Below are 25,987 nucleotides of genomic sequence, written 5' to 3' on the forward strand. Positions count from 1 at the left end.
TCCCACGCTGGTGTGCAGTTCGTACTAGCCAATATTCGACAGAAATTCTGGGTCCTGAGAGGAAGAAAAACAGTACGTAAAGTTCTTATGAAGTGTGTTCGCTGTAGAAGATATAGCGCAAAGAATATAGAGACTGTTCCAGCACCTCTTCCTGAAGATCGAGTTCGAGATGCTCTGGTGTTTGAAGTGACCGGAGTCGATGTAGCCGGTCCTCTTTATTTAAGAAAAGGAAAAAAGGCATGGATCTTGCTCTTTACTTGCGCGGTCTATCGCGCGATACATCTTGAACTGATAGAAAGTTTATCAACAAATGCGTTCATCTTGGGATTAAGGAGATTTATTGCCAGAAGAGGTCGTCCAAGTATTATTTACAGCGACAATGGCACTAATTTCGTTGGAACTGAAAATCTTTTAAGATCGATAGATTGGAAAGAAATAGAATGTAATTCAACTAGTATGAGAATACAGTGGAAGTTTAATCCCCCAACTGCTTCATGGTGGGGCGGTTGGTGGGAGAGGTTGGTACAAACAGTGAAGAAGATGTTGAGAAATGTTCTCGGCAAGTCCTGTGTCTCTTATGAGGAAATGTTGACTATACTTTGTGATATCGAATCAGTAATCAACTCAAGACCCCTTACGTACCTTTCAGAAGATCCAAATGATCTTACGACGGTACTAACTCCTTCAATGTTTCTACAAGATGTGCACGACGTCGGAGTGCCTGACTTAGACTACCTGGATACCATTAATCTGACAAAAAGATACAAGTTCTTGCACAACTTAAGAGAACATTTCCGCAAAAGATTTCGTGATGAATATTTAGCTATCCTAGTGCAAAAACCATCTAAACGATCTACTCGGACTATCAACAAAAATGACTTGGTGTTTGTCGGCAGCGACAACAAGAAGAGAATAGATTGGCCAATAGGTCGTGTTGTAGAACTATATCCTGGGAAAGACAACGAAGTACGTGTTGTCAAAGTGAAAACTGCAACGGGTGAACTCCTAAGACCTGTGAAACGTATTTATCCTCTCGAACTTGATAGACCTAACTTGTTTAGTGACTTCACCATGAACATAAAAAACTCTGCGGATAAGTGTTACAGTGATATGAACTATCAAACTAGATATGGACGTAAAACTGTAAAACCTCTTACATATTTTTAAATTGCTATACTAATTTTTGTTTCTTTTCAGTATTTTAGAAATTTAATTGTCCTAACAGTTGTCAATTGGAACATGTTATCTGGATATGGTATGAATGTAATGCAGAAAATGTTTAGATGTGTAATCCTTCTTTGTAAGTATTAATTTTAGAACATTAGTTACTTTTCATATTTGTGAAAGTTGTACTTGAATTTTTGTTTGATTATTGATAAATTTTGTTTTGATTTTCCCATCTTATCGAGGTAAAATCAAAAGGTGGGAGGATGTCACATTCTTGCCACTAGGTGGCGGGCATCTCTTCCTTTACTTTTGCTGTAATTAAGTTCCGAGAAGCAGTCGAGATTGGAACCGCTCGGAGGAGCGTAAAGACTCAGAACTAAAAATGTACTGTCTTAAAATAATTATCACTTACCTTGTAAATAGTGTATATTAGCGTTTTCTTTGAATAAATAATTAAAAGACAAGATGGCCTGCTAATTGTAATAGAAACTCTTACTGGAAAACGTGATTATTAGAAGCCTGGCGTCGAGAACACTGAAGATGCAGCAGGTAAGGAATTTTACATTAATTTTATTGTAAATAGAAGAACCTGATGCAACAACTGGGTAGTTCACTAATTTGCCGACAAGTCTGGAATTTAGTCTGCATGTAAAGTCCTAATAAACTCAGCATTTAATGCAGTAAACAGTTCTTGTAATACAAAGCTGCCTTACTGAGGCAAAGTAAAATACAACGCGGTCCACGATAAAGTAGCACGCCTTCATTACCTGTACTAGGCTTTTATGGAGGAGACTGTAGATCTTAGTCTACTGACTATCCATTTATCTATTTGGCAGCATAGTAAACATCTTCTAGAGACGAAATAAAGCAATGTTCCGACGTTTATTTGCCTACCTATCTAGTCCTTTTAGTGTTCATGGCATCAGAAAGATAGTAATCTTCTTGGATTACATTTACCCCAATGCTGTACGCATTTTCAGCCAACACGTTCCGATGTTCCAGCTGTGCACATATGTGAACAAGTACCACTTTCAGAATCGTTGTTTTAACATGTCCGTAAGTGGAAAAAAAATTCATTTGTTCCCTCATCTTTTCATACTACCGGCCAGAAGGCGAAGTATTTCGTGGGCCACCCTGTATTATTTCGGGAGCTATGCGACTTCTAAAGTCTCTTGTTGAAGCACTGTTTCACTGCAGGAAAAGCACAGGTAAGGTTATTCGAATATGGCAAAGCACGCAAATGCTATACGCCTAAAGGAAGAGTTGCCTTGGTGAGAACTTTCTAACGGAAACTGGTTCGTACTCACGTTACACATAGAAACAAAACATGAAAATCCATCCTACGGCCAACATGTTCACCCGGAATAGAACCCAGTTTGAACTCTCAGTCTTCAGCGGTTTTAATCTCGCGGCCACTAATGGGGCCCAGAACAAGCACAAATAAGTACCGATTGGGTGACAATAGACTTTTCTCTTCCATATGATTGAATTGGATTATTTAGATCATTTAGATCCCATCCTTTTAGGATAGCCTCGTTTACGGCTTTACAAGAGAAATGGGATCATATAACTGTTTATATGTGGAAAAATCATGGAAAAACATCTGGAACCAATATTTGAACTCAGGTCGAACTACCAGTACTAAGGGATTTTGCCACTTGGCCGCTCGTGAGTTCGTTTGTTGGAAAGCAGAATTCCGAATAAAGTAGTATTAGTATAAACCTCGTGGCTTACGTTTTGTTAACAGTGTAGACACCTTCGTACATTTCGAAGCCAGAAATTATAAAAAAATCAAATGTGCCTTTGCCAGGATTCGAACCCTGGATCTTTCACTTGTCAAACGGAGGTAATAACCACTTTTACTATAACGGCATGCATGGGAGTAAGTAAATTGTTTCCATTAAAGGACAACTAGGAAGACGCACGACAGCCACTCGACCAAATGGAGGCGACGACGCATTACGTCCACCCATTGTTCAGACGCTAATACAAAACTCATCAGGTTTCAAAGAAAGAGATATGAAAAATCAGGCTGGGATTCGAACCACGGAAATTACAACACCCAACATGTTAACCATTTACATCACCGGGAAATTTGACAAATTTGCCCATTTATTAACCGCTGAGTTCATACTCAACTTTAATCTCCATCAATAATAATAAATATGAAATAAATGAATATTATTTGAATTGAAAAGGCACTTGAATAAAATTATAATTTTCAGATAAACGTTCGATAAAGCATTCAGATAGCGTTGTGTATTCAAGCCAGAAAATAATAAAATTATAAAAATGATTCACTAAGTGCTATAAAGTCCATCACTTAAATGCAAAAAGAATTACATCTGAAAGATATTTTTTGATTCAAATATAAAAAGGAAAAAAATATCCTTCTACAGTATATAAAAATTCATCGTGCTCAAAAGATATAATAGAAGATTCCATATCTTTTAAGTTCATAATTCTGCAGGTTTTGCAGCATGAGATATTTAACAATTAAATTTTTTAACTTTCTGAAGATTAAGATTTATATAAATTATCTTATGCGAACAGAATTCCCAAGAAATTTTCTTCCGAAAATTATTTTTTTTCTTCTTGAAGTTCTAAGAGGATTAAAAACAAAACTCAGAAATGTCCCAATTGTCTTTTCGTATTTTGTCTCATATATATATAGATGAAATTTCAGAGTATACTGGAAGGAATGGATTAGCTGATAAATCTCTTCATAAATTTTTAAAGACTTTTAGGGAATCTTATCAAGATTAAATTGAAAAATCAATAAGAAGATTATACTCACTTTAAGCTCTTTTATGAAGACGTCTGGCCGTCTTGTGTTCAGCAACAACTTCCGGTATTTCAACATATTTTTCTATTAAAAAAATGCTTATTTCATTTTTGAAGAAAAAACAAATACCATTTTTCATTTCTCATAAATAAAAATAAAACATCATTCATTAAAACTCTACATTTAAGTTCATTAGATAAAAAAATGGCATTAAAACTTAAATACATCCGAAAGAACATAAATTATCATTTTATAATCACAAAACATCAAAACACATTTTTGTTTACAGACAGAAAAAGAAATTGCCTACGAATATATATTATTCGGAAAAGTAAAACGATATTTATCTAATACTTTAACTACTTTTTCTTTTCATCAGTCTGCATTATAATCTCATCGTAAGTAGGTGAGTTTAAGTAATTTAACTATTATCATCGTTAATGGAAATTAACTACTCAATATGAGCTGCAACGTTAAGATACAAGCTATGCCGTAAAATTAAGAACACAGGGGCAAGTGCATTTAACATTGAGTAAATGGGTATTTCGGTAATTTGACGAGATATTGCCAGCTGACAACCGTTTTGGTGACTTATTTTGTCACCAAATCTCGCGCGAAATCGCCAAAACGTACCATTTGGCGACATTTCTGTCCTGTCCCTCTATTACTGTAATAGGTATTGTAAATGAATAAATGTAATTAACCACTATGTTAGATGTAACTATAACTCGACCCTCATACTGCTTTCTAGTAATTTCGAGAAGCAGAAAGTGCTAGAAATATCTCGGCGGCCGGTTGAAAACTATTTAAGGCCGGAGAGAGAGCATTTGCTCTCATTCTCATTGCAAAACCCGCCAAAAACCATTCGCAATCCGATGGTTTTCGGCCCATCCGGACTCAGTAAAATATTTGAACGTGTTATGCTTCACAGAATGAAAACTTATTTACCCTCCGCGAAAAACTGTCAACTACAAAGCAACTTGATAGAATTACGCGCAACTTGTTAGAAATAATTGTTAGGACTTTCAAGTAACGCGCAAGACTGTGAAATCATGCAATACTTTTTTAACATCTTTCACTACGAAATTTTGAACGAAGATAACCTTAGATCTTATGCAGCTTATTTTCTTACGAACAATGAAAACTTTCCCACCTAATATTGTCCGTGCTGTGAATAATTGCTTTGCTGCAATATTATGGACTGCCATGATTTCCAAAATCAAGTAGCATCTCTTGCTATCAGTACTTGGAAAGGTGGCATGTCATGAGACTTCCTCTTCGCTTGTGTGCTGTAGCGAACACTTGCTAAGAACTTCGCACTATGTATTTATTATTTTTATTCACTTTATTTTTTTCACTTCGAAAATTTTGAATGAAAAATTCCAATATTTTGCAAGCATGCTTAGAAATACATCTACTTTAAGATGGTGGTAAAAATTTTAGAAAATATAGTACAAAATTCTTTTCGAAAAATTTATAAAATTATTTAAAAATACAAATTTAAAAAATAAATCATAAAAAATGGGCGAATTTTATTTGGGATGAACCTAAATTTAGAAATATGAAAAGAAGAATCAAATAAGTTTAATAAAGGAAAAGAGATAATAAATGTGAATGAAAAAATGGGTATGCTATTTCAGACAGAGTCCGATTTTGTGTCAAAATACCTATGTTAGAACAATGATATATATAAATTTAATATACACTAACTACCAATAAGTATTTGGACACCTGTGATAGAAAAGAAAAACTAACTTTATTCAAAATCAATAGTTGGTGGACCCTCCGGGGCAAACTTTCCACAAGTCTTTGTATGACAGCTAGTGTTATTTTCTTCCACTCGGCTTGGAGAAGACATAGAAGTTCCTTAAGTATAAAAGTCTTAAATACTAAAATTGAAAAGGTTTGGAATAGGTTTTAATATAATTTTTCATTAAAACCTATTACGGGCGTTCATTTAAATTGTTATGTGTTAACGTGGACGAAACAATCACAAACAGACAGCATAGTAAAAATAATAAAAACGTGTTTTGGGGATCGAAAATGTTATTTCAGTTATATATGCATATAGTTTGGCGGGATGTAATAAAAACAGTAATAAAACAGGCCCTCTCTTTTTTTTTTTCCTTATGAAAATGCCATCGAATTTACGTTCGTTTCTTTGGCTCAAAATCCTGTTATTGTAAACAGTCCTTTACGTTCTTCACGTAAATGACCACTTCTGGTTGTTTAACTTTATCCAAAATCTAATCAATTCTTTATATGAATATAGAAAGCTTAAATAATAAAATAATAAGCTTTCTACGTTATAGGTAGTGTTGAGTGATTGGCAGAGTTGCTGGAAACGCTGAATTGATGCAGAAGGGACATATTTTGAAAACTAATTAAGTCGATGTTTCAAAATTGTGAATAATGTTTTTAAAAATATTCAATCCTACTACTTTCCGGAAAAATCCTGTATAACTTTCTCAACTTTTTTAAAATCTGTTTGAAGCAAGAAATAGAAAGACGATATACTAGCAAATAGTATTCTGAAAAGAAATGCAGAGTTTCCTACAGGAAGTTAAGCTAAAAATATGACACTTATGGTTTCATCTTATTCCTACTGGTTAATTAATGTTTTGATTCTTACATTTTACTATTATTAGCTTTCTGCGTATACAATATTACATGCGCCAAAATTTTAAAAATTTAGGAAAAACTGCCCTCTGATCTTTCTGCATATTCCATTTTAACACCCAACACATTTTCAAGCTAAACAGTTATGATTAGGCTTCTGTCTGAAGAATGAATCCCCAAAAATTTAAGACCAGAACAAATACTTAAATTAGATGTCAGAATATCAATTTTCATAATATTATAAGTTCCAAATTATACACTGTAACGCTGACGTTTTTTTGGTCCCTACGCTTGTATTTAGTAAAACTTTGCACCCATAGTAGAAAGCACTACGTAAAGTGTCACTCCCGTACGAGAAAAACTAACAAGATATTTTATTTCAAGATTTTCGATTTTCGACGTCATTTTCAATTTGCATTCAGGGAGCGGTAAATAAATATATTGGAATACTTCGAGGGAGATCCCTCCCCTTTAAGTGCTATTCAATGATATTCTTTTGTGATTTACATATCTTTATAATTTTGTCACATTTGGCAACTGAAAAGAATTTTCTATACAAATTATAAATTTTCAAATGCTAAAAATAACAAAAAGTTCGTTGGAAAATGTTCTTCACTTTTACTTTATCTAGATAATGTTACGAGTTAGGGTTATGTGCCAATATTTGTAGCCTATTACCATTATCTGAAACTTGAATTCTATACGAGTCTCTGAATAAAATCTTTTTTGAAAACATATGTATTGATGAAAGCTTTTCATGACAGTCTGCATTTTAATGCTCATCTCTTAATCTATTAACATCAAAAACCTTTTAATAAGCACTTATTTTTATTTTAGTTAAATACAAATTTTATATTTCATTCTTCAATTTGTGCCGTACGACTCCCGAGTTTTCAGAAAACATCATCTGAAATTTTCAACATCTCAGTCATTTTTTATCATATGAGAGGAAAAACATTTCCTGTTTTATTTTTTAAATGGCTATAAACTTTTACCAAACATGCTTATAAGGATAAGCAAACTACTTTTAACTACTAAACACTAAATTTACTTAGCAAACTACTAAATTTACTTTTTAAATATGAAAATACCGTAACACGAATAGTTGCACCATTTAAAACATTTCTTTAACTAGATGTATATATATATATATACCAAAAACCAAAGATTATAAAAATAAAAGACCAAAGATTAGATATATAGAGAGTAAAGATTATAAAAATAAAGGCCGCAAAATGACTTTTCGATCATGATATAAAATGAAAACACCAGAAAAGTAAATACTTCCAAAAGAACAGCCTTCAAAACCTTCAGGTACAGCAACAAAGGGACGTCTGAAGAGTCAGATATTCATTGAACTCGTTTATAAAAAAGCTGGCACACACAAGATCAAAAAATTAGCATGATACTTTCTCTTTATTCTCGTGATAGCCATCTTTTAAAATAGCTTTTATTATTTCAAGAAGACATTCTCTTCAATTGTCTCTTGCTTCGCCAGTTCTCTGAACTGATGCGATCATCACGATGTGACGCATTTCCAAGACTACGCGTGTTCGTAATTGAGCGGATTATTCATGATGACTTCTAGGATAATATGAATAAATTTAATCTCTGAGCTCTTATCATTTCACCGACGATCTACAATTTACAACTGCGGGAAACATAATCAGAAGGGCGTCACGAAAACTGGCCAAATAAATGTATCATTCACGCAAATAGCGAGAAAACTGATCAAGGAAAAATGGAAGAAACGTATTCTTCGTACGAAAGCTTTTTTTCTTTCCTTTTCTTCTCCCCCCCCGGAGAAGATCGGGGAGGGAAGTTGTTCGTCCAAAACGAAAGTATCGAGCAAACAAAGAAAATGGAAAGCAGAAGGTCTTCCATTCTAGAACGTTTGTCTTTAGAGATTGGTGGGCTGAGCCTTTTTTGCCTCAAACATTACCAAGAACGGACAAATAATTCCTGATTATATCACAGGAAGTGAAAGCATATATGTACAGGAGGAGATATGACTTAAGTGCATATCAGAATAACTCTTTCGTGCAGCTGAGATTCTTTGATTCTTGCCGATGATTTTTATTCTATGGAGATAAAAAGAAATTTATCAAGAGAACAAAGATAATAACGAAAAGCCAATTAAAATTTTAATCCTTTAGAGGGCGGATTGAAATAATGATAGTCAGTGTTGAGGACGGATATAGCCGTTCATCCTTTAATAAGATCAGAGAAAAAGGACACGATAAACTAAAAAAAAAAAAAAAAAAAAAAAAAAAAAAAAAAATCAACGCAATATAGAGACAAATCCGTTAAAAAAACCAAAACATTTCTGGACAGAATTTTTTCTTGCGTATATATTATTGGCAGTGTGGGAAAAGCAGCTATTATATAGAGTAATCCAAAACTCGCGCAAAATAAGTTTCAAAAATTGCGAAAATTCCTGAATGAAAATTAATGGTAAATATTTTCAGTGGGTGTTATTTCCATACTGTTACAAATAATATGCCACTTGAAATTTCAAAATCAGTTTATGCTGTTAACTTTATAAACCGTTTGCTTGGGGTAATATGGAAATTAGTTTCTTACAAACAGAGGAAATTTTAATGATTCAGCACCGCTCCGCCGTTTGCCAGATATAAATTTTAAAACATATAATGTCAAAAAGAACTGTCCGAGTGGTTAATATCGTTGAATATTGAAATTTCGGCTCGATCCCATGCGCCCAGGTCGATTCTTGTGGTTTTTATGTAACGTGAATCCGAGCCTAGTTTCCCTTAGAAAGTCCTCATAGACGTCATTTCTCCGCTTAAGCAGATAACTCTCCTGTGCTTTGTCATATTCAATTAGCATTCCGTAAATTATCTTTAATGTTAAAAACGGTAAAAAATGAAAAAAATATCGAAAGAAAAAGCAATATTCATTATTTAAATTACAGTCAGTTCTTAATTAAATGTAGGCAATGATCATGGCGAAAAAATCTTACTAAAATTTATCTCTAAATTCATATAGTTTAATCTTCTGAATTTGACTAAATAAATTAAATCAATTCATTCAGCATACAGAACAAAAAGAATACAACAAACAAAAAAGGAAGGTGAAACAGTTTCTTTTTTCTTTTCTAGCTTTATCTTAAATTAAATTATTATAATTACATTCAAATTAAGTTTCAAAAAGGAGTCGACGTGAAAAGGAAGATTAATGGCTATATGCTAGATTTGAGTCCAAAGGGGCAATCTGTCCAGAAGGACTATTAATTTAGTTTTGGCATTTTGCGTCGATTCACCATGAGCGTTGTTTCACTTTTCAAATTCTTGCCACCAAATGTTAGAGCCGTGCATTAAAAAATTAAATAATGAAGAATCTGCATGAATGTATGTATGTTTCTCGCATTGTGATAAAATAACGATACCTAGAGCCATCAAAATTTGAATAACGTAATCTTCCATAGATGGGCATGTGGGAGCCCTAATTTGAATTTGAAATTTATTTTACTATCGATTTCATATTTTGTACTTTAACAAATTTTTGAGTAAAAGCTCAAACGATTTCAAAGCGAGCAATAGCAACACTGTACGGAAAAAAAGCACTTTTTTTTTTATTTCCAGTGCGCGAGACTCTGTGTCGGAAATTCTAAAGATATATGCTCATTTTAAAATTATTTTGAAATATTGTAGTTGAACCAAGTTTTATGGTTAGTATGTAGAACATCATATTTAATAAATAAAGGTAACACAGAAAACGTTAAAAAAATCCCCTTTAGACGTAATTTAAAATCTGAAACCTTTCAGATATGTTTAATTAATTATATTTTATTTTAATCAATTATTTATTTATGTTTATACATTATGTAAAATTAAATTAGATAGCACTGTAGATAAAAATAACTCGCAAGTACTGTGACATCATCTGCTATGACTGCGGTTATCTCCGACACTTTACTTTTCTAGTATTTTTCAAAAACAGTTTTGATTTATTTACCTTGATGGTTTGTGTTAGTATTTTTTCCTTCGTTCGCAATAAAGAGACTTTTTTTAGATAGAGCCCGGTTAATCGGAAATTGACTATATAATATTAATTAGGCAGTACACTGATAGCACTACCGAAATCTATCAGAAGCATAATGTTCTACATAACCTAGTTCCCGTCAAAATATCACTCTTTCCGCTCTCGTCCACCTGCTTCTAGAAACACGCAACCAACTGCTTACAAATCACCAAGACGACAGCCGTCATGTGTATCTTGCATTGATCACTCACCTGCTTCCTCCCCACATAAGCATTAGGAGGGGATGCACGATACCGGTCTCGACCACCCCCTTCTTTTTTCAAAAAATATCACTTTCGCACCAGGTGTGTAACGGTTTACCTGATTCCGGCAGGTGGAGAAGGACACTTTCTCATAGAACAACCCCGGGAATTTAATAAATGAATAAGTGAAACCTCCAAAATCGGCGGAAAATATATATTTTACCAAAGAGAGGTTATGAAAGAATAAAAGAAACATATTCCTAATAATGGAAGAATAAATAACACCAAAAAGAAAAATTAATTTATTCAATGGTATTAAAGAGTAATATTTACAAATCATTGGTTCAAACTCAAGGGAAAAAGTAAGTAACAATTTTTTTTTATAATACAATATTTATATATTCCGGATAATGTACAATTAAATGATGTGCTGTTGTGGATATAAACTGCTGATATCCTCCACTAATTTCTTTTGCTTTTCCTATCTATTGTAGACAATTTAGTTTTACGCTAATTGTTTGTGATGGTAACTTTTATGTCATTCCTCTATAAATAGACCATTTTCTTTTTTTAAACACAGCCCAGTAAGTCCGGTGAATCTACTGCCGGATAATTAGAAGCTGATTGAAGTTCTTTTTTCAGTTTAATTTTTTTTTTACTGCTGGAGATTGAAATTAAAAAAAAATAGAATTATTGAGTAGAGAGCGCATGATATACTTTAATTCCTCACAGGATATGATATTTTTTAATGGAGAATAATTAAAAATGCTTCAATAAACTAACTGCAATGTTCAACTTATTTTAAAGGGATCTTATATCTCCCATATCAAGGGATATTTAATCCTTTCATCAAGGATGTTTCTTCTGAGTCAAAAATTAAAATTTAAAAGCGTTACGCTTATGTATTTCATCATAACAGTAATTTAATAAATAATATTTAAATTAAAAAATACTCTTTTTTTTCTTTGTTATGACCTGAAGATCGTTTACATTTAAAACTTAAACTTGCATATCTATATAAAAATTAACAGCGCAGTTTTATCAACAGATTTAAAAACAAAAATATATACAAAAAATAACAATTTTAAGCATTTTTTAATAAAAACATTAAAACGATGAGTAAATTTTTAAAAAAATTAACATAAAACTTAGTAGATTTCTTAAATGTGTTGTATCATATCAGCCCTAATTAACTTTCTATTCGTCTAACATAATGACAAATTTTCCTTTTCTGAATCTGATAATAATAAAGTTCATCACTAAAAATGTTCACATTCAAGTATATACTATAGTACCAGTCCAATCAATTTTTATTAGTTATCTTCATTCACATTAAAATTACATTAATTACATTAGTTAAGTGTATATCCATTATGTCGATTTAAATCCACATTATTAAATAAATTTTATTTCATGTAAGATTTCTAGTAATAATAATGAAACAAAAATAGTTAGATCTTTATATTAGATGAAACTTATTTTTAGAATACTTGATGCCTAGTATCACATGCAAATCCATGTATCCTAACTGTGTGTTACAGAGAAAAATCCATTTTGGATTATGAACAAAGTTGACTTGTTATAGAAATTACATTAATTAGCCAAAAAAAAATAAATAAATACGTTTTAAAACAATCTGCAGCTAAATTTTTAAAAAGAAAAATTAAAAAAATTGTGTTTTGCTATTGTAAACTAAAATTGCAAACTTGCTAGATTTACAGAGCTTATCTTATTATAAAAACCGTTACTACGATCTGGTAACTGTTCTTATTGCAGATATATTAGGTATATTTGAAGCAGGAGAGATGAAAAATAAGCGATGCCCTCGCCGGGACTCGAACCACGGACCTCTGAAATACGTGCCGAGCGTACTAACCACTACACCACGAAGCCATGCTAAGAAGGCGGGAGAAATACCTAATGTACTTCCCCTTTTAAAGGGCGACTGGGGATTAGGAGATTCCATCGCCAAATCCTGGTGGTGGAGAATCCTCCTCCACCACCTTTTTTTAGTTCGGACGCCACAGTAGTGACATTAAGACTTTTTGAAAGCACGAGAGATGAAAGACGAGCAATGCCCTCGCTGGGACTCGAACCACGGACCTCTCGAAAACGCGTCGAGCGTGCTGATCACTACACCACGAAGGCATGCTAAGAAGGCGGAAGAAATACCTTATATTATACATTACAGAAGATATCATACATTGTTCCAATAAAAAATTAAAAATTAATAAATTAAGCAAAAATAAATTTTAAAACTTTAAAGTTTCTACGCAAAAGCTAGCAATTCGGCCAACGGGCAAAAAGGCAGATTTTTCGGTGCATGAAACTGAAAGTTTTCTTTTGGTCCCACTCCGCAATTAAGACACTGAATGTTCAGAAACTGAATTAATTTACTATCCTAATAAAGAGCTTAAATGTAAAATAATGGCGGCTACGTTAGGCTTAGTAGCACTTAAACAAATTTTAAATTGTTGATAATTCCCGAACTATTGCATTCCTATTAACTAAAGGCATAAAAACCTTAATCGGAACATATGAACAACATAATTCAATGCTTTTTAAAGAAAAAAAATGCACAATTTACTAACATATAAGAATTAAAAAAACTGAGCTCACCAAGCCGGGTAACAGAGTGAGTACATATATTTTTATACTTTGGTGGGACCGAATGCAACGAAAAAGAGAAGCGCATAACTGTATGCTATAGCAGTGCCATGTACAAAATTTCTGAGACTACGCGTTTTTGAGGTATGCGAGATACATACATGCGTACGCACAGACGTCACAAAAAAAATCTCTTCTGAATCCATTTTACAGTCCGTTTTGGGATAAAGAGCCCTTATTTATGTCAATACGTACAGATGTCAAGCAAAAACATCGCTGAAATGGATTCAAGACGGGTCAAATGAATATTTTCTCTGAAATATCATATCTCAGAAATTTTTCCACAATCATCAAATCCGAAATTTTTCCAGATTACCTTCTTTACTTCGTACAAGGAAGTAAAAAGGGGAGGGACAAACTTTCGCATCAATCCAATAAAATATGCCGCTAAAAATATTGCGTTTATTCGTGGTAAAATTATCTGCGGATATATTTATGCATTAAAAAATATTTATTTGTGATTCTTCTCTGAGCAATGTTGTATACATTTTTCATGAAGTTCAAGTAATAAAATTAATAAATATATAAATTTAATCAAATATAAACAAACAACCTGTAATTTCATAGCGTAGAATATTTTTAAATGAAGTTTTAGATTTCATAACATGGTATTACTTCTTATTGAGTTTCAAGAAGAGCTGTATTTTTTATTTTAAGAAGAAGTGATATTTTACCATAAATGTAAATTTTTTCCCTTTTAGCTCTTTAAGATGAGAATTTGTTCAAGAATTAGGAAAACGTTCATTTCTTCTAGTCTTTTAAGACCTTTGCAAATAATTGGATTTTGACTCTTTTTCCAAAGCAAAATAAATTCCACAACATGAGTGTTTCAATAATTTAATTATTCTGCTTTTGTGTTATTTTCATAACAGATGGTATAAATTGAATTGTTACGTAATCTTAATGATAATTTGATGACAGGTTTTAGTCTATAAAACTAAATTAAACGTACTTATTCATAAATGAAATTCAAGAAACAGCATAAATCGTGCATTTATATCAAGCTGTTAAAAACATTCCAAAACAACAGAAAAAAAAAGTTTCATATGATATTATTCATTCAGAAACGAAAGCCATATTTATTGAACAATGAAAAGACTTATTTACTCAAGACTTCATTTCCCCCCAGACGATCGCTTACGCTGAAAGCTTGAAAGAAATATTTCACGCAAGGTAAGTAAGTAGTTAGAATGTATAATTAACCGCAACACAGAATTTATGTCATGGGTAAATTAAACCTTCTCTAAATTGTTAGAAAAATTCAATATCCAAAGGCACGAGGAATATGCGTGTTTCCACTGAATCATTCAATTAGATATTATTTATCCAATTATCTTCGAAATACTGTAGTATTTATAGTTTTCAGTCTGCGGATTTCACATGATGACAAATTAGAAAGCACATATTATCGCGTGAGGGAAATATTCTCTGCAAACCTTTTGCGCAAGAAATCAAGAGAAATAAATGAATAGTTATGTTTTTTAATAATTGCTTCCTTTTTAAAATAACTGCACAAGTCTCCATGTGACGTTGACGTGCTATGTATGAAGTTACATTATAGCAAGTCCGTCATATTGAACACCTCGTTTTCATAACAAAATTTTATGTTTTATATAGTTTTCAATTTCTTCGGGAGGGGGGGAATTTGTAGCCTCTTCAGAGACACTGACATATCTGTGTATATTTAGTTACCCTTATTAAAAAATTTTAAATCTGTAGGAGAACTATTAATTATAGAATTTTTCAACGATCGAAACAAAACGGCAGCCACTTTCATTTGAAAATTACAGCTTTGTTCCTGACAAAATTGTATAGGTCACGGCCCAAGAAAAAAATAATTTAAAAATCCTCCAAGGCGTCATGACAAACTGTGATTCGCTACATATGCAAAAAATGTAAAGAACTTATATACCTCGAACATCTTTGGCGGTAATTCCAAGTTTAATATTATGTACACAGACATACCTCGAACATGTGCATTGTAATTTGCTATTATGACCATTTTTTGTGCATGTTTCTTATTTTCTCCATTTGTCTTCCTGAATTACTGCTGCTGTGAAACACATAAAACCTAATAAAAAAAATAAAATTTAAAATAGAATTTTGATACTTTAAAAATTTGTTTCTGAAAAGGTTAATAGATTCAGTGTCCGCTCCAAGCGTTGACTGCACAGCCTGTGTCGAGTTTCGAAGAGAACCAACTAATTAAGCATTAATTAAGCAACAGGTAAATAAAGACATAATTTGCTTTGAATTATTATTATATTTAATTTACTGCTGCCAACTGCATCGAAAATGTTGAAACTGGTAAAGTAGACCTATCGAAATTCTTAGTTTAAAAGTGTTCCATGTGGTAAACTTAAATCTTCATGCAAGATCAAATTACAATTTCCTTTTAATCTGGTAATTTTAAGCATTGTTAAAAATTCCCCCCTTTTAAGCCAGCAATCGCAACGAGATGTTAAACTGTAATATGAAGTCTCCCCCCCCCCTAATGCAATGCCGGTAGCAGAAAACGACACGTTTTAGGAATGAACAAACATGTAATTTTGAGGACTAAAATCATCGTACCTACTAAAAAAAGGCAAAATGTGTTATATAGATTTATTTCAATTCAAAATGGAAGGCATGCAGACATAAACTTGCGCATAAATTTCTTTACAAAATTACCTTTTAAAGCATGGATTAGGAATTAAAAAAAAAAAAAAGAATTTTAAATAAAAGAAGTATTTAAGCCGAATACAAATTCAACGAAAAGAACTCAATCGCTTCCAAAAAGAGAAAATACTTCACTTGCACTGCTTCTGGGGAATTACTCATATTACGTATCGTGTATCATTCTTTGAACAGCTGGTGAGGTTCCCTGGTCTCAGTTCTTCAAACAGATGTAGTTCTTTTTCGAATGAAATTGAGAATGGCTAAACAAGCGCACTGCAGCTTTTACGACCTTGAAAGATTTCCTCTAAATTAAAAGGAATTCCTCTAAATTATTTCCTCTAAACTAAAAGGTACAGGATGTTTCAAAAATGACTGAATAGCTGTATATCTTCAATAGTAAGCTACCATAACCATGGCACAGGAACCTCGTACCTCGCATGGCAATTTCGTACCGAAAAGAGCTTCTGCATATGAACTGTAACGGTTTACTAGTTAATAACGAAAATCTAAAACGTTTACCTATAAAACACTTTTTTATCGATAGTTCATTAAATAAAAAAACTCAAAAATCTAAACTCAGTGGCGAAAAACAGCCTGCAGTGCCCTGATTGGGGCCTAATGAGCAAGGCCTGCACAGCCCTGATTGGGGCCTAATGGGCAAGGCCTGCACTGCCCTGAAATCTGCTTTCTTGACCGTGGTCCCCGAGGTGCGTAAGCATAGTTTACTAAATAACATACATCAAAATTATCCATTTACAGTCTTAATTAATACAGCGATTTCTTCGTCAAAATTTGGATTTAAAATCTAAAAACAGAATCATTTGCACATTTTAGAATTATCAATATTGCTAAAGTTTTAATACAGGATATCTGAAATCCACTTATTCATATACATGATTAAGTTTGGTGCTGAGTATGACAAATCACGCGAGGGCTATCTCGCGAAGGACACCTTTGCGGAAGATTTTCTAGGAGAAATTTGTTTACATAGGTGGAAAATCTCGAAAATGTCCATCTAACCAGCCCTTTTGCAAAGAATTTGAATCCGGATCGAACTACTAGCATTCAACGACTTTACCGATCGGTCGTTAGTGAGCCGAAAACATGCTTAACTCCCAAAGATATACATTTTCTGCGCCTAAAAATTATACATTGTGTCGGGTAGATTTATGTTTCCATATAGTGCTAAAGGAAATTAAGATTTAGTAAAATATTTCATTACATTTTGTTTTCTACTGATGAAATTAAAAGAGGAAAGCGGTATTTAACCGGAAGTAATAACCTAAATTTAGTTTTATTACTTTTGGCACATCCAATGTTAAGAAGAGAAAACATATTTTGATTGAGGAATTTTATTGTGCAGTTGAAACTAATTCGATTGCAAAGTACCATTTTCTACTTCATCAAGGTTAGATATACAGATTATATGTATAACTTTATCGTGTTATTTTTATTGTTATTATTCGAAGGAAAAAGTACTAGATATGATGGTTTATGTACTAATAAAACATTAAAAATTTGAGAAAAGTGCTAGAATCTGATAAGAAAGTACTAACAGTGGTCGCCCTGGATACCACATCTCTTGGGTTTTTTTCTTTTGGGTCTTGGGATTCTTTGTCTTTGAATTAAAGCAAAGCACTATAGCGCCGATTTGATCTTTCCGACAAGATCAATTTTACTACCTCTGGAACTCAAATGGTTAAGAAGTACAACTAATACAGAAAAAACGATTCTATACAGAGATGCATAAAGTACGAACCATCAGAAAGGCAAAATCTCTTTTATGAATTACAGTGACGTTGCCAAAAGCTTATAAAATCATAGGTTGGCTGTATTATAAATTAAATTATTTAAAATTGTATCAATTAGATACATTATTAATATAAAACTGAGGGGTGATCGACAAAGCTATCTCTCATTCGTCATTTATATGTTAAAAGAAATTTGTTGAGAGCGAATCAAAATTGTCAGAACTTTGACAGTTCGACCTGAGAATTGAGTGATCCTAATCAAAATTAGCACAAAATTTATTTATTAAAATACAAGGCATCTTCATAAGACCATGAACCAGCTACTTTATCAGTCTTTGGTCATTCGGTAATTGAGTGAGGTGTCTCCCACCCCCCGAGATCAGTTTTTTCCCCTCGTATTTAATCGAAAAGACAAAAGAAATCAGTACCTTGTTATTCCATAAAATTGATACTGTTTTGCCCATCACTTTAAGAAGCTCTGCTGTAGATTAAATGAAATAAGTAGTCATCATTTTTCAGTATTTTATACGTATTCTAAAAATAATTTTAAGCAAGCATCTTATTCACAATGCCCATTTTAATTTTAGTAATCTTATTTTGCTCTTAATAAGGTTTTAAAATACCTACCCTTACATCGAGCAACAGAAGTGAAGAACGAATATATTCATGTTTTGAGAATGTCAAATTAAAAAAATATAATTTTCAATAAATAACGAAACCTAAGTTTTAATGCGATATCCGTTCCTATATACTTACATATAGAAAAGTTTTAGACTAGTTACGAAAAAATAAAATTTGAAGAAGTTTGATGTCCCAACGACAAAAACTGACCATGATATTTAAATTCAAAATTTGAACTTTTTCATGTCATTTTCAACTTGCCTTGAGAGACCGGTTAATTGAGTAATTTGAGGAAATAAGTTTAAATCAATAGCAGCAAAAAATGCGTATAATTTAATAGGCTGTACAATGACGTTATGAGGTGTTCACATCAGACTTTTTTATTTCAAGGACAGCTTTGTTCGCATCCACCAGTGGCCAAACGCATACGGACACTAAAAATTGGTTGTTTGATATACTTCGAATATTAGCGTAGAGGTTAACTGCATAGGTATTTTTGAAGCTTCTCCAATGTATAACGTAAATACGAGCCAGTATCTTTTAGCAAAAAACGATGAAAGCATCCCTCTCCTTAAAGCCAGTTTTATTCATTTTCATGCAACACAGGCGTTTTCGTGGTTTTTCCCATGTGTAACATGTATAGCAGCCAGTTTCCCGCAGAAATTCCTCCACGAAGAGATCTCTCCACTTAGGCAAATAGCCCTCGAGGCTTTGCCGTAATCAGATAGAACAAAATAAAAACATTCATTTCCATAAAATATACAAAATATCATTAATGTTAGGTTTTGAACAAATTACTAAAATAAATAAATAAATTTTAGTTTAACAAATGCGGAATATGAAAATAACTAAACACCAATGAATAAAGTACATAAATCTGAAATACTTCGTTAAGTTCAGAAATTACTTTTAATCTTAAATATCTTCGGAATTTTGTTATTAGAAGGAACGCTCGAAAACAAAAATAATCACATAATAAAAACCCCAAACTAATTAAATTTTCAACATATTTTGCTCTTAATGGAATTTTTAATTATTTTTCTCTTAAATACATATTTTTAGCATTGAATGGTTTTCTTAGTTGAGAGGTATAGTTTATAAACCACCTAGTGGTTAAATTTATTTCGAAAAATCATACGCAAAAGCTGTTTTATTAAAGAAGGTAGACAGAAATTTATTTCGTTGTACCTTACAAAATAACCTTCCTATTTTACTCTTTCCCAGAAAACCAAACATTTGCACACAAATAACTTTTCCATCTGTACTAAATTTAAAAAAAATTATTTTATTTATTAGCCTCAGGTTTTCAAATTATTCATGCTAGAAGTCCATGTAAATAGTCAGCATAAATAGACTTGTGAAAAGAATTCAAGACATGCCTATGATCTTTACAGAGAATTTTAAGAAATCTTCTGAGATTTAAAAAATATCAATTTATTCCAAGAATATACAGTCAATATTTGAATTTCATTCTGCTTAAATAAACAGAAAAAAAATTGTTAAAGTGTTACAAAATAAGAAACCGATAATAAAACAAATTTCAAATTCCAAATTCGGGCTTCCCATATTCGGGTCTAGACGTACGTTATTAAAACTTTGATGGCTCTAGATACCGTTGTTTTATTACAATGCGAGAAACATACATACATTTGTAACAGCTTTAATATCGTTATTAATCTCTCGTGCATTTGAAATAGATGAATAATAAATAATGTACAGATTACTGGCAATATTGAAATGCAGGCTCGAGAGCTGCATGCATTTTCTCCACGAAGCATGTAATTATTTTTTTTTAAATAAGTTTATAGAATATGTTTTCTCTTCTTGTTTGTATGTCACCATTTTTTTTAGTGTTAAATAAAAGTTATTGCTGTGTTCCATCATTGGAGTTGCTTCATTTCGCCAAAGAAGTATCACAGTCTTAATTGTTTTGGAGGCACCGACCGAGATCGAATAATCGTGCGTATTTTTATTTTATTTGTTCATCACTGAACGTAATATTAGTGATACCAGATTATTATTTCCTGTTAATTTTGAACTGTCTTATTTTATTAGTTCATGAGAGAAAGTAATTTTACTGATACTAGGTTATTAATTCCTGTTAATATTGAATTGCTTTATTCTATTAGTTCATCACTGAACGTAATATTAGTAATACCAGGTTATTACTTCCAGTTGATATTGAATTGCTTTACTTTATTAGTTCATCACTGAACGTAATATTAGTGATATCAAGTAATTACTTCCTGTTAACACTGAATTGCCTTGTTTAGTTCATCACTGAACTTAAAATTAGTGATACCAGGTTAATGGCGTCTCTGCTAGAGCTCAAAGGAAAAGAGAAATATCTAAAAGCGATGAAGAGAAGATGAAGGAACAGATGAAGGAAGAAAATTGAGCAACCAGAGATATCTTTGAAGAAGTTAAATCACCGGAATTAAACGTGGAAGATTTTCACGAAAATTTGAAAAACGATAAAATTGAGAATCATTTTGCATTGCAGCGTTATCATCATCTTTAGGCTTTTGATTTAATATCAAAGCCGCTACTAATAGACGAAGAAAACAATTGTCGAAAGCAAGTGAAAATTGAATATTATCCGAAAGGCACAAATGAACTGAGGAAAGGCTTTGTTGTGAAGTATAGCCGAGGAACTGGTCCAACATGGAAGAGATCTAGGCACCGTCAAGAAAAAAAAAAAGGAAGACTAATTTGAACGTTTTCCATTTTTTTCTGTATTTTAAATTTGGTGTAAAAATATGTGTCTAAAATATTTTGGTCTAAAGTTTGGAACTTATGGGAAAAATTACCTCTTTTTAAAATAATTCAGAATGCCGAGCTCATAAACTTTTGAATTTTACAGAACTTTTCCCTTCGGAAAAAGTCTCTCTGTTGGGGGAGAGGTTGTAACAGCTTTAATATCGTTATTAATCTCTCGTGCATTTGAAATAGATGAATAATAAATAATGTACAGATTACTGGCAATATTGAAATGCAGGCTCGAGAGCTGCATGCATTTTCTCCACGAAGCATGTAATTATTTTTTTTAAATAAGTTTATAGAATATGTTTTCTCTTCTTGTTTGTATGTCGCCATTTTTTAGAGTTAAATAAAAGTTATTGCTGTGTTCCATCATTGGAGTTGCTTCATTTCGCCAAAGAAGTATCACACATTAATGCAGATTCTTCATTATTTAATTTCTTTAAATAAAATACGCGGTTCTAATATTTGGTGACAACAATTTGAAAAGTGAACCGACATTTATAGTGAACCAATGAAAAATGCCAAAACGAAATTAATAGCCCTTTTGGGCTAACGCTCTTTGATCTAAAAACTACGCGAGGGTTATCTGACGAAGCAGATGAGGTAAGGATCGCTTCGTGAAGAATTCAATAAGGGAAATTGTCGCTCATATTTATGTTACACATGGGGAAAACTATGTAATCACCCATGAAGTTACACCAAAAGCAAGGATTTAAACCCGCTCGACTGTTAAATGTTCAATAATTTTATCCACTCGGAACTAGTGCGCTTCCTGGAATATGAAATAAAGTCTTTTTTTTAAATCGTAAAGTATTCTTCCGTTGTTTGTCAGTGACCGCAAATAGTTTTACTGGTAAACAATCTTTATAAATTTAAAAATGAAAAGTAAAAAGTTTAATAAAGAAACTATAGCAATTAAAAAAATTAGCAAAGAAACTATGGCATATATGCAATTTAGTACATCAGATCGCCGTTTATTTACTTGGAAATCTCGACCTCATTTAATTGTATTCATTATATTGACAGAATTTGGTATATAAATGTAAGGTTCATTTCATGAAGCGTACAGTTTAATGCATAATATAAAGAAAGGACAAATTTTAAATTTTTTCTGATCCTAATTCGAATGCTGAAATATCGTAGAATCCCTTGAATTTTTTTTAATATCTCGAGCTCTTCATACAAGAATAAGAGAAAGATGAAGTGAAAGCCTTCAGCATTAAAAGTTTTTAATGAAAGCAAAATGTGAACCCCGCGTTTAAATAAAAACGAATTTAAGACTACAAATTTTAGAAATGTGAGGGTAATTTCGAGTTAATACACATAAATATTAAACACTAAATGCTAAATGTTTTCCTAGAAACTAAGAATGTAACATTTAGGGTCGCTGGGAAGTGATCCTGAAGATTTTAAGAGATGGAGAGATGAGAGGAGAATTTTAGGAATTGATACAGAATACAGATAAACATTTGGTTTAGTTTACTTAATTATGGCAAAGCGCACTAGGGCTATCTGCCTAAGGGAAGGGATGCCTTCGTGGAGAACTTTCTAAGGGGAACTGACTCGTGTACACGTTACACATGGGGAAAAACCACGAAAATGACCATGCAGCCAACCCGTTCGCGGTATTCGAACCTCGGACCGAACTATCAGTGTTCAGCGACTTTACCGCTCGGCCGCTGGTGGGCCACAGATAAACATGGCCGCCCAGACGGTATAGTGGTTAGGGGAGCCTACCGCCATACAGAAGGGCCTGGGATCAAATCCCGGAGAAGGCATGGTAAATGTATAGTGTCCTTGATAGGGTACTCTAAATATATGGCGGGCCAAAAGTCCTCTTAAGAGACTGTTGGTAGGAAAAGAGGGGTGGAAGACCCTCGTACTTGCTTCTGCGGGTTTGCTCTACATCAAAATTGGGGAAAGAATTAAGCGAAGTCGTACTGTCTGTCATCTGTATGGTACTCAAGGCGTTTGACAACAACAGACGTTTGACAACAACAGAAATCTTGTTCTCCTTGCCAAGATGAACTATTATCGCTGATTGCAGTTTCGTTGACTCTTGGTAACCTAAACCAAATTTAAAGTATTACTGTTATGGTGAACACAGAAAAATTTTATTACTTCACGCGGAAGTTGATGGCCGGAAGAAGAGAAGTGGAGCTCAGAAATACGTTTTTCCAAACTTCCGACATGAACAGAATGGAAGCTACGTCATTAACACGAATGTCTTATAGCAAAATTTCGGAAATTTCAAAGAAATCCTAACTTACAGGCAAAGTACGATGAAAATTAATTCAAGCTTACGAAAATCGAAAGCTATGGTTTCAGATGCCTCTAACTGGATGCTGCTGAAGGCCTTTTTTTACATCATCCTCTTTAAATAGAGGACGCATTCCTTTATCTTGCATTTTTAAAGATCTCCCAGCTGTTCTTTACAAGGAAAGTTGGATTTATAGGGGATTTTGGTAAATGCTTCATGAATATGGTAGTCCACCTTTTTTTTATAAATGAGACTTTCATTTTATTAGCGATTTAACAAAACATAGAAAACTATACTGTTTGAATTTAACGAAAATCAGAAAACTATATTATTGAAGCATTAACCTTTTGTTGTTATGAAGAGGTCATGAAAATTTTAGGGGCAGGAAACATGAAAATCAAAGTTCCTCCCTGAAAATGAAACCACAGATTTTTTTAAGTGCTAAGTGGATTGATAATCACTCACACAACGACAGGAAGCACGGGAGAAAATGGTGATTTCTTGCATTATTCTCTACTTAAAGGGCAACTGGGAAGAGGCACAAGACCTAGTAGACCAAGTTTAGGTGATGACGAGATATCGTCCACCACATTTTAGTTCGTGCGCTTTTGCAGAGATTCGTTAGGTTTTTCGGAGCAGGAAAATGTTAAAACTCAATTATGCCCTTTCCAGGATTCGAAACTTTTATCTTCCAATAGCCAAATGAATGCGTTAATCACTTACACCGCAGTAGCATGCATGTAGCTATGTGATAACTCCTCATAATACATTTGCATTTTTCCGATACCTTACCAGCTTTATCGTTACAAATTGGCAAAGACATCCAAACTATAAAGGATTTATCGACTCTCAAAAACGCTATTATTAGTAATACAGAAAATGCATTTGACCCATGGTAGATAACGTAGCAAATGTTTTCATACATTCCAGCATTCTTCTAACTAATATCGGGCAGAATATGCATCAGCACAGGCAGAGAAACAATAAGAACTTTAACTAACCATTCGGAGGATTTAACTTCAAATTAGTGGAGCTGTAAAATTTTCTCTGTGTACCTCTCAATCTGTGAATAAGAAGTATCTTTTCAGGGTTTAGCTATCGAAACGTCATTACCGTACCTTTTGAAGGCCTTTTTGCATGACCGGATGGGTGGTCGTGTTCGTTTATTGTTAGATTGGACTCAGTTCATTGTGGCCATGGGGCCGATTTGCTGTCGGCCAAGTGGGGTTAGCTGCACCCAAATTCTACTTAAATCTTTTTTCCTATTCTTAAGTAGTTGACCATGTATAATGTGAATACCAGCCAATTTATCTTAGGAAGTCCTCCACAAAGATATCCCTTCCCTTAAGCAGATAGTCTTCGCGTGCTCTGTCGTAATTAAAAAGTAATTAAAAAAACCTAAGTATTTTACATGTGACGTTTCATTAATAGATAACAAGATGGCAGTTATTTAAAACAAAATTAAAATTTTTGTTAGTTATAAATGGATACAAAGCAACCAAATACTACAAAAAAAATCAAAACTGTCTATGGGAAATACAAAAAGAAAAATGTGCGAGGGATAACAACAGTGATACAAAAGATATCATATTATTTGGGAATAGCATTTATCCTTACGTGTATGTAACTTAACTATACGTAATCTGGAACAAATTATGGATAATGCACTATAAAAATAAAATATTCTAACATTTTAGGCTATAACATTTTAGGCTAGACTGAACTCAGTGACATTCTTCAGATTCTTTCGTAACTATTGTTCTTCAAAGCCATTCCATTTTTTCATTCTTAATAATGTTTATTCTTTCATTTTTTACAGTATGTTCATTTTTTAAATATTTATTTGATTCATGTAAAGCAGAGATGGGCAAACCTTTTCGGTCGCGGGACAAAAATCGAAAAAAAATTTTGGCGGGCCAAGATAAATTTTCTTTAATTTTAAAAACAATATACAAATATTACAATTTAAATATGTCAATGATATGAATGAAATTGCGATTTCATTTTTAAAAGTTCCTTATATTGATGTTCGAAGTGAGATGTACTGCTTCTAAGGAGCGAGGCTAAAAGCTCACCTATCAAATCAATTATTAAATTTAAAACGTAACTCTCGCTGCGTTGAATCGTCTTCTTCTGGTAAATCTTCTTGAGAAAGCGATCTTAAGACATGTGCTACCACTTGCTGTGAACTTATAGCCGAAGGAAGAATTTGTATTGGAAGAGAACAAGGTTGGAAAACTTTATCCAAAGCAATTTGGAAAGCTGAGCCGTACTTTTGTTGGGTGTTGGTACAAAACGTTCTCCGAGACAATAATTTGGTTTCCCTAATTTTTTTCTTGTACAAGGCCTGAGATTTCTTATACTCTTGAAATAATGAAGCACGATTTATAGCATCATAGGTGGCTTCTGCTCGTTTTCGCAATTTCCGTAACTTCCTTCGCTCAATTGTAAA

General features: G+C 32.8%; 1 protein-coding gene across 1 annotated transcript in view; it reads right to left on the bottom strand.

Annotated features, from left to right (window-relative positions):
* Positions 1-25,987, bottom strand: part of LOC118193980 (C-Maf-inducing protein-like) — a 475,282-nt gene that overhangs the window by 154,236 nt on the left and 295,059 nt on the right. Inside the window, exon 4 of the mRNA XM_085826581.1 lies at positions 3,965-4,036. Coding sequence (XP_085682707.1) covers positions 3,965-4,036 — 72 coding nt within the window. The remainder of the gene's footprint in view (positions 1-3,964; positions 4,037-25,987) is intronic.

Source organism: Stegodyphus dumicola, chromosome 1 (genome assembly GCF_044657685.1).
Source record: "Stegodyphus dumicola isolate Sdum_Otavi_A_Nest chromosome 1, ASM4465768v1".
NCBI lineage: Eukaryota > Metazoa > Arthropoda > Arachnida > Araneae > Eresidae > Stegodyphus > Stegodyphus dumicola.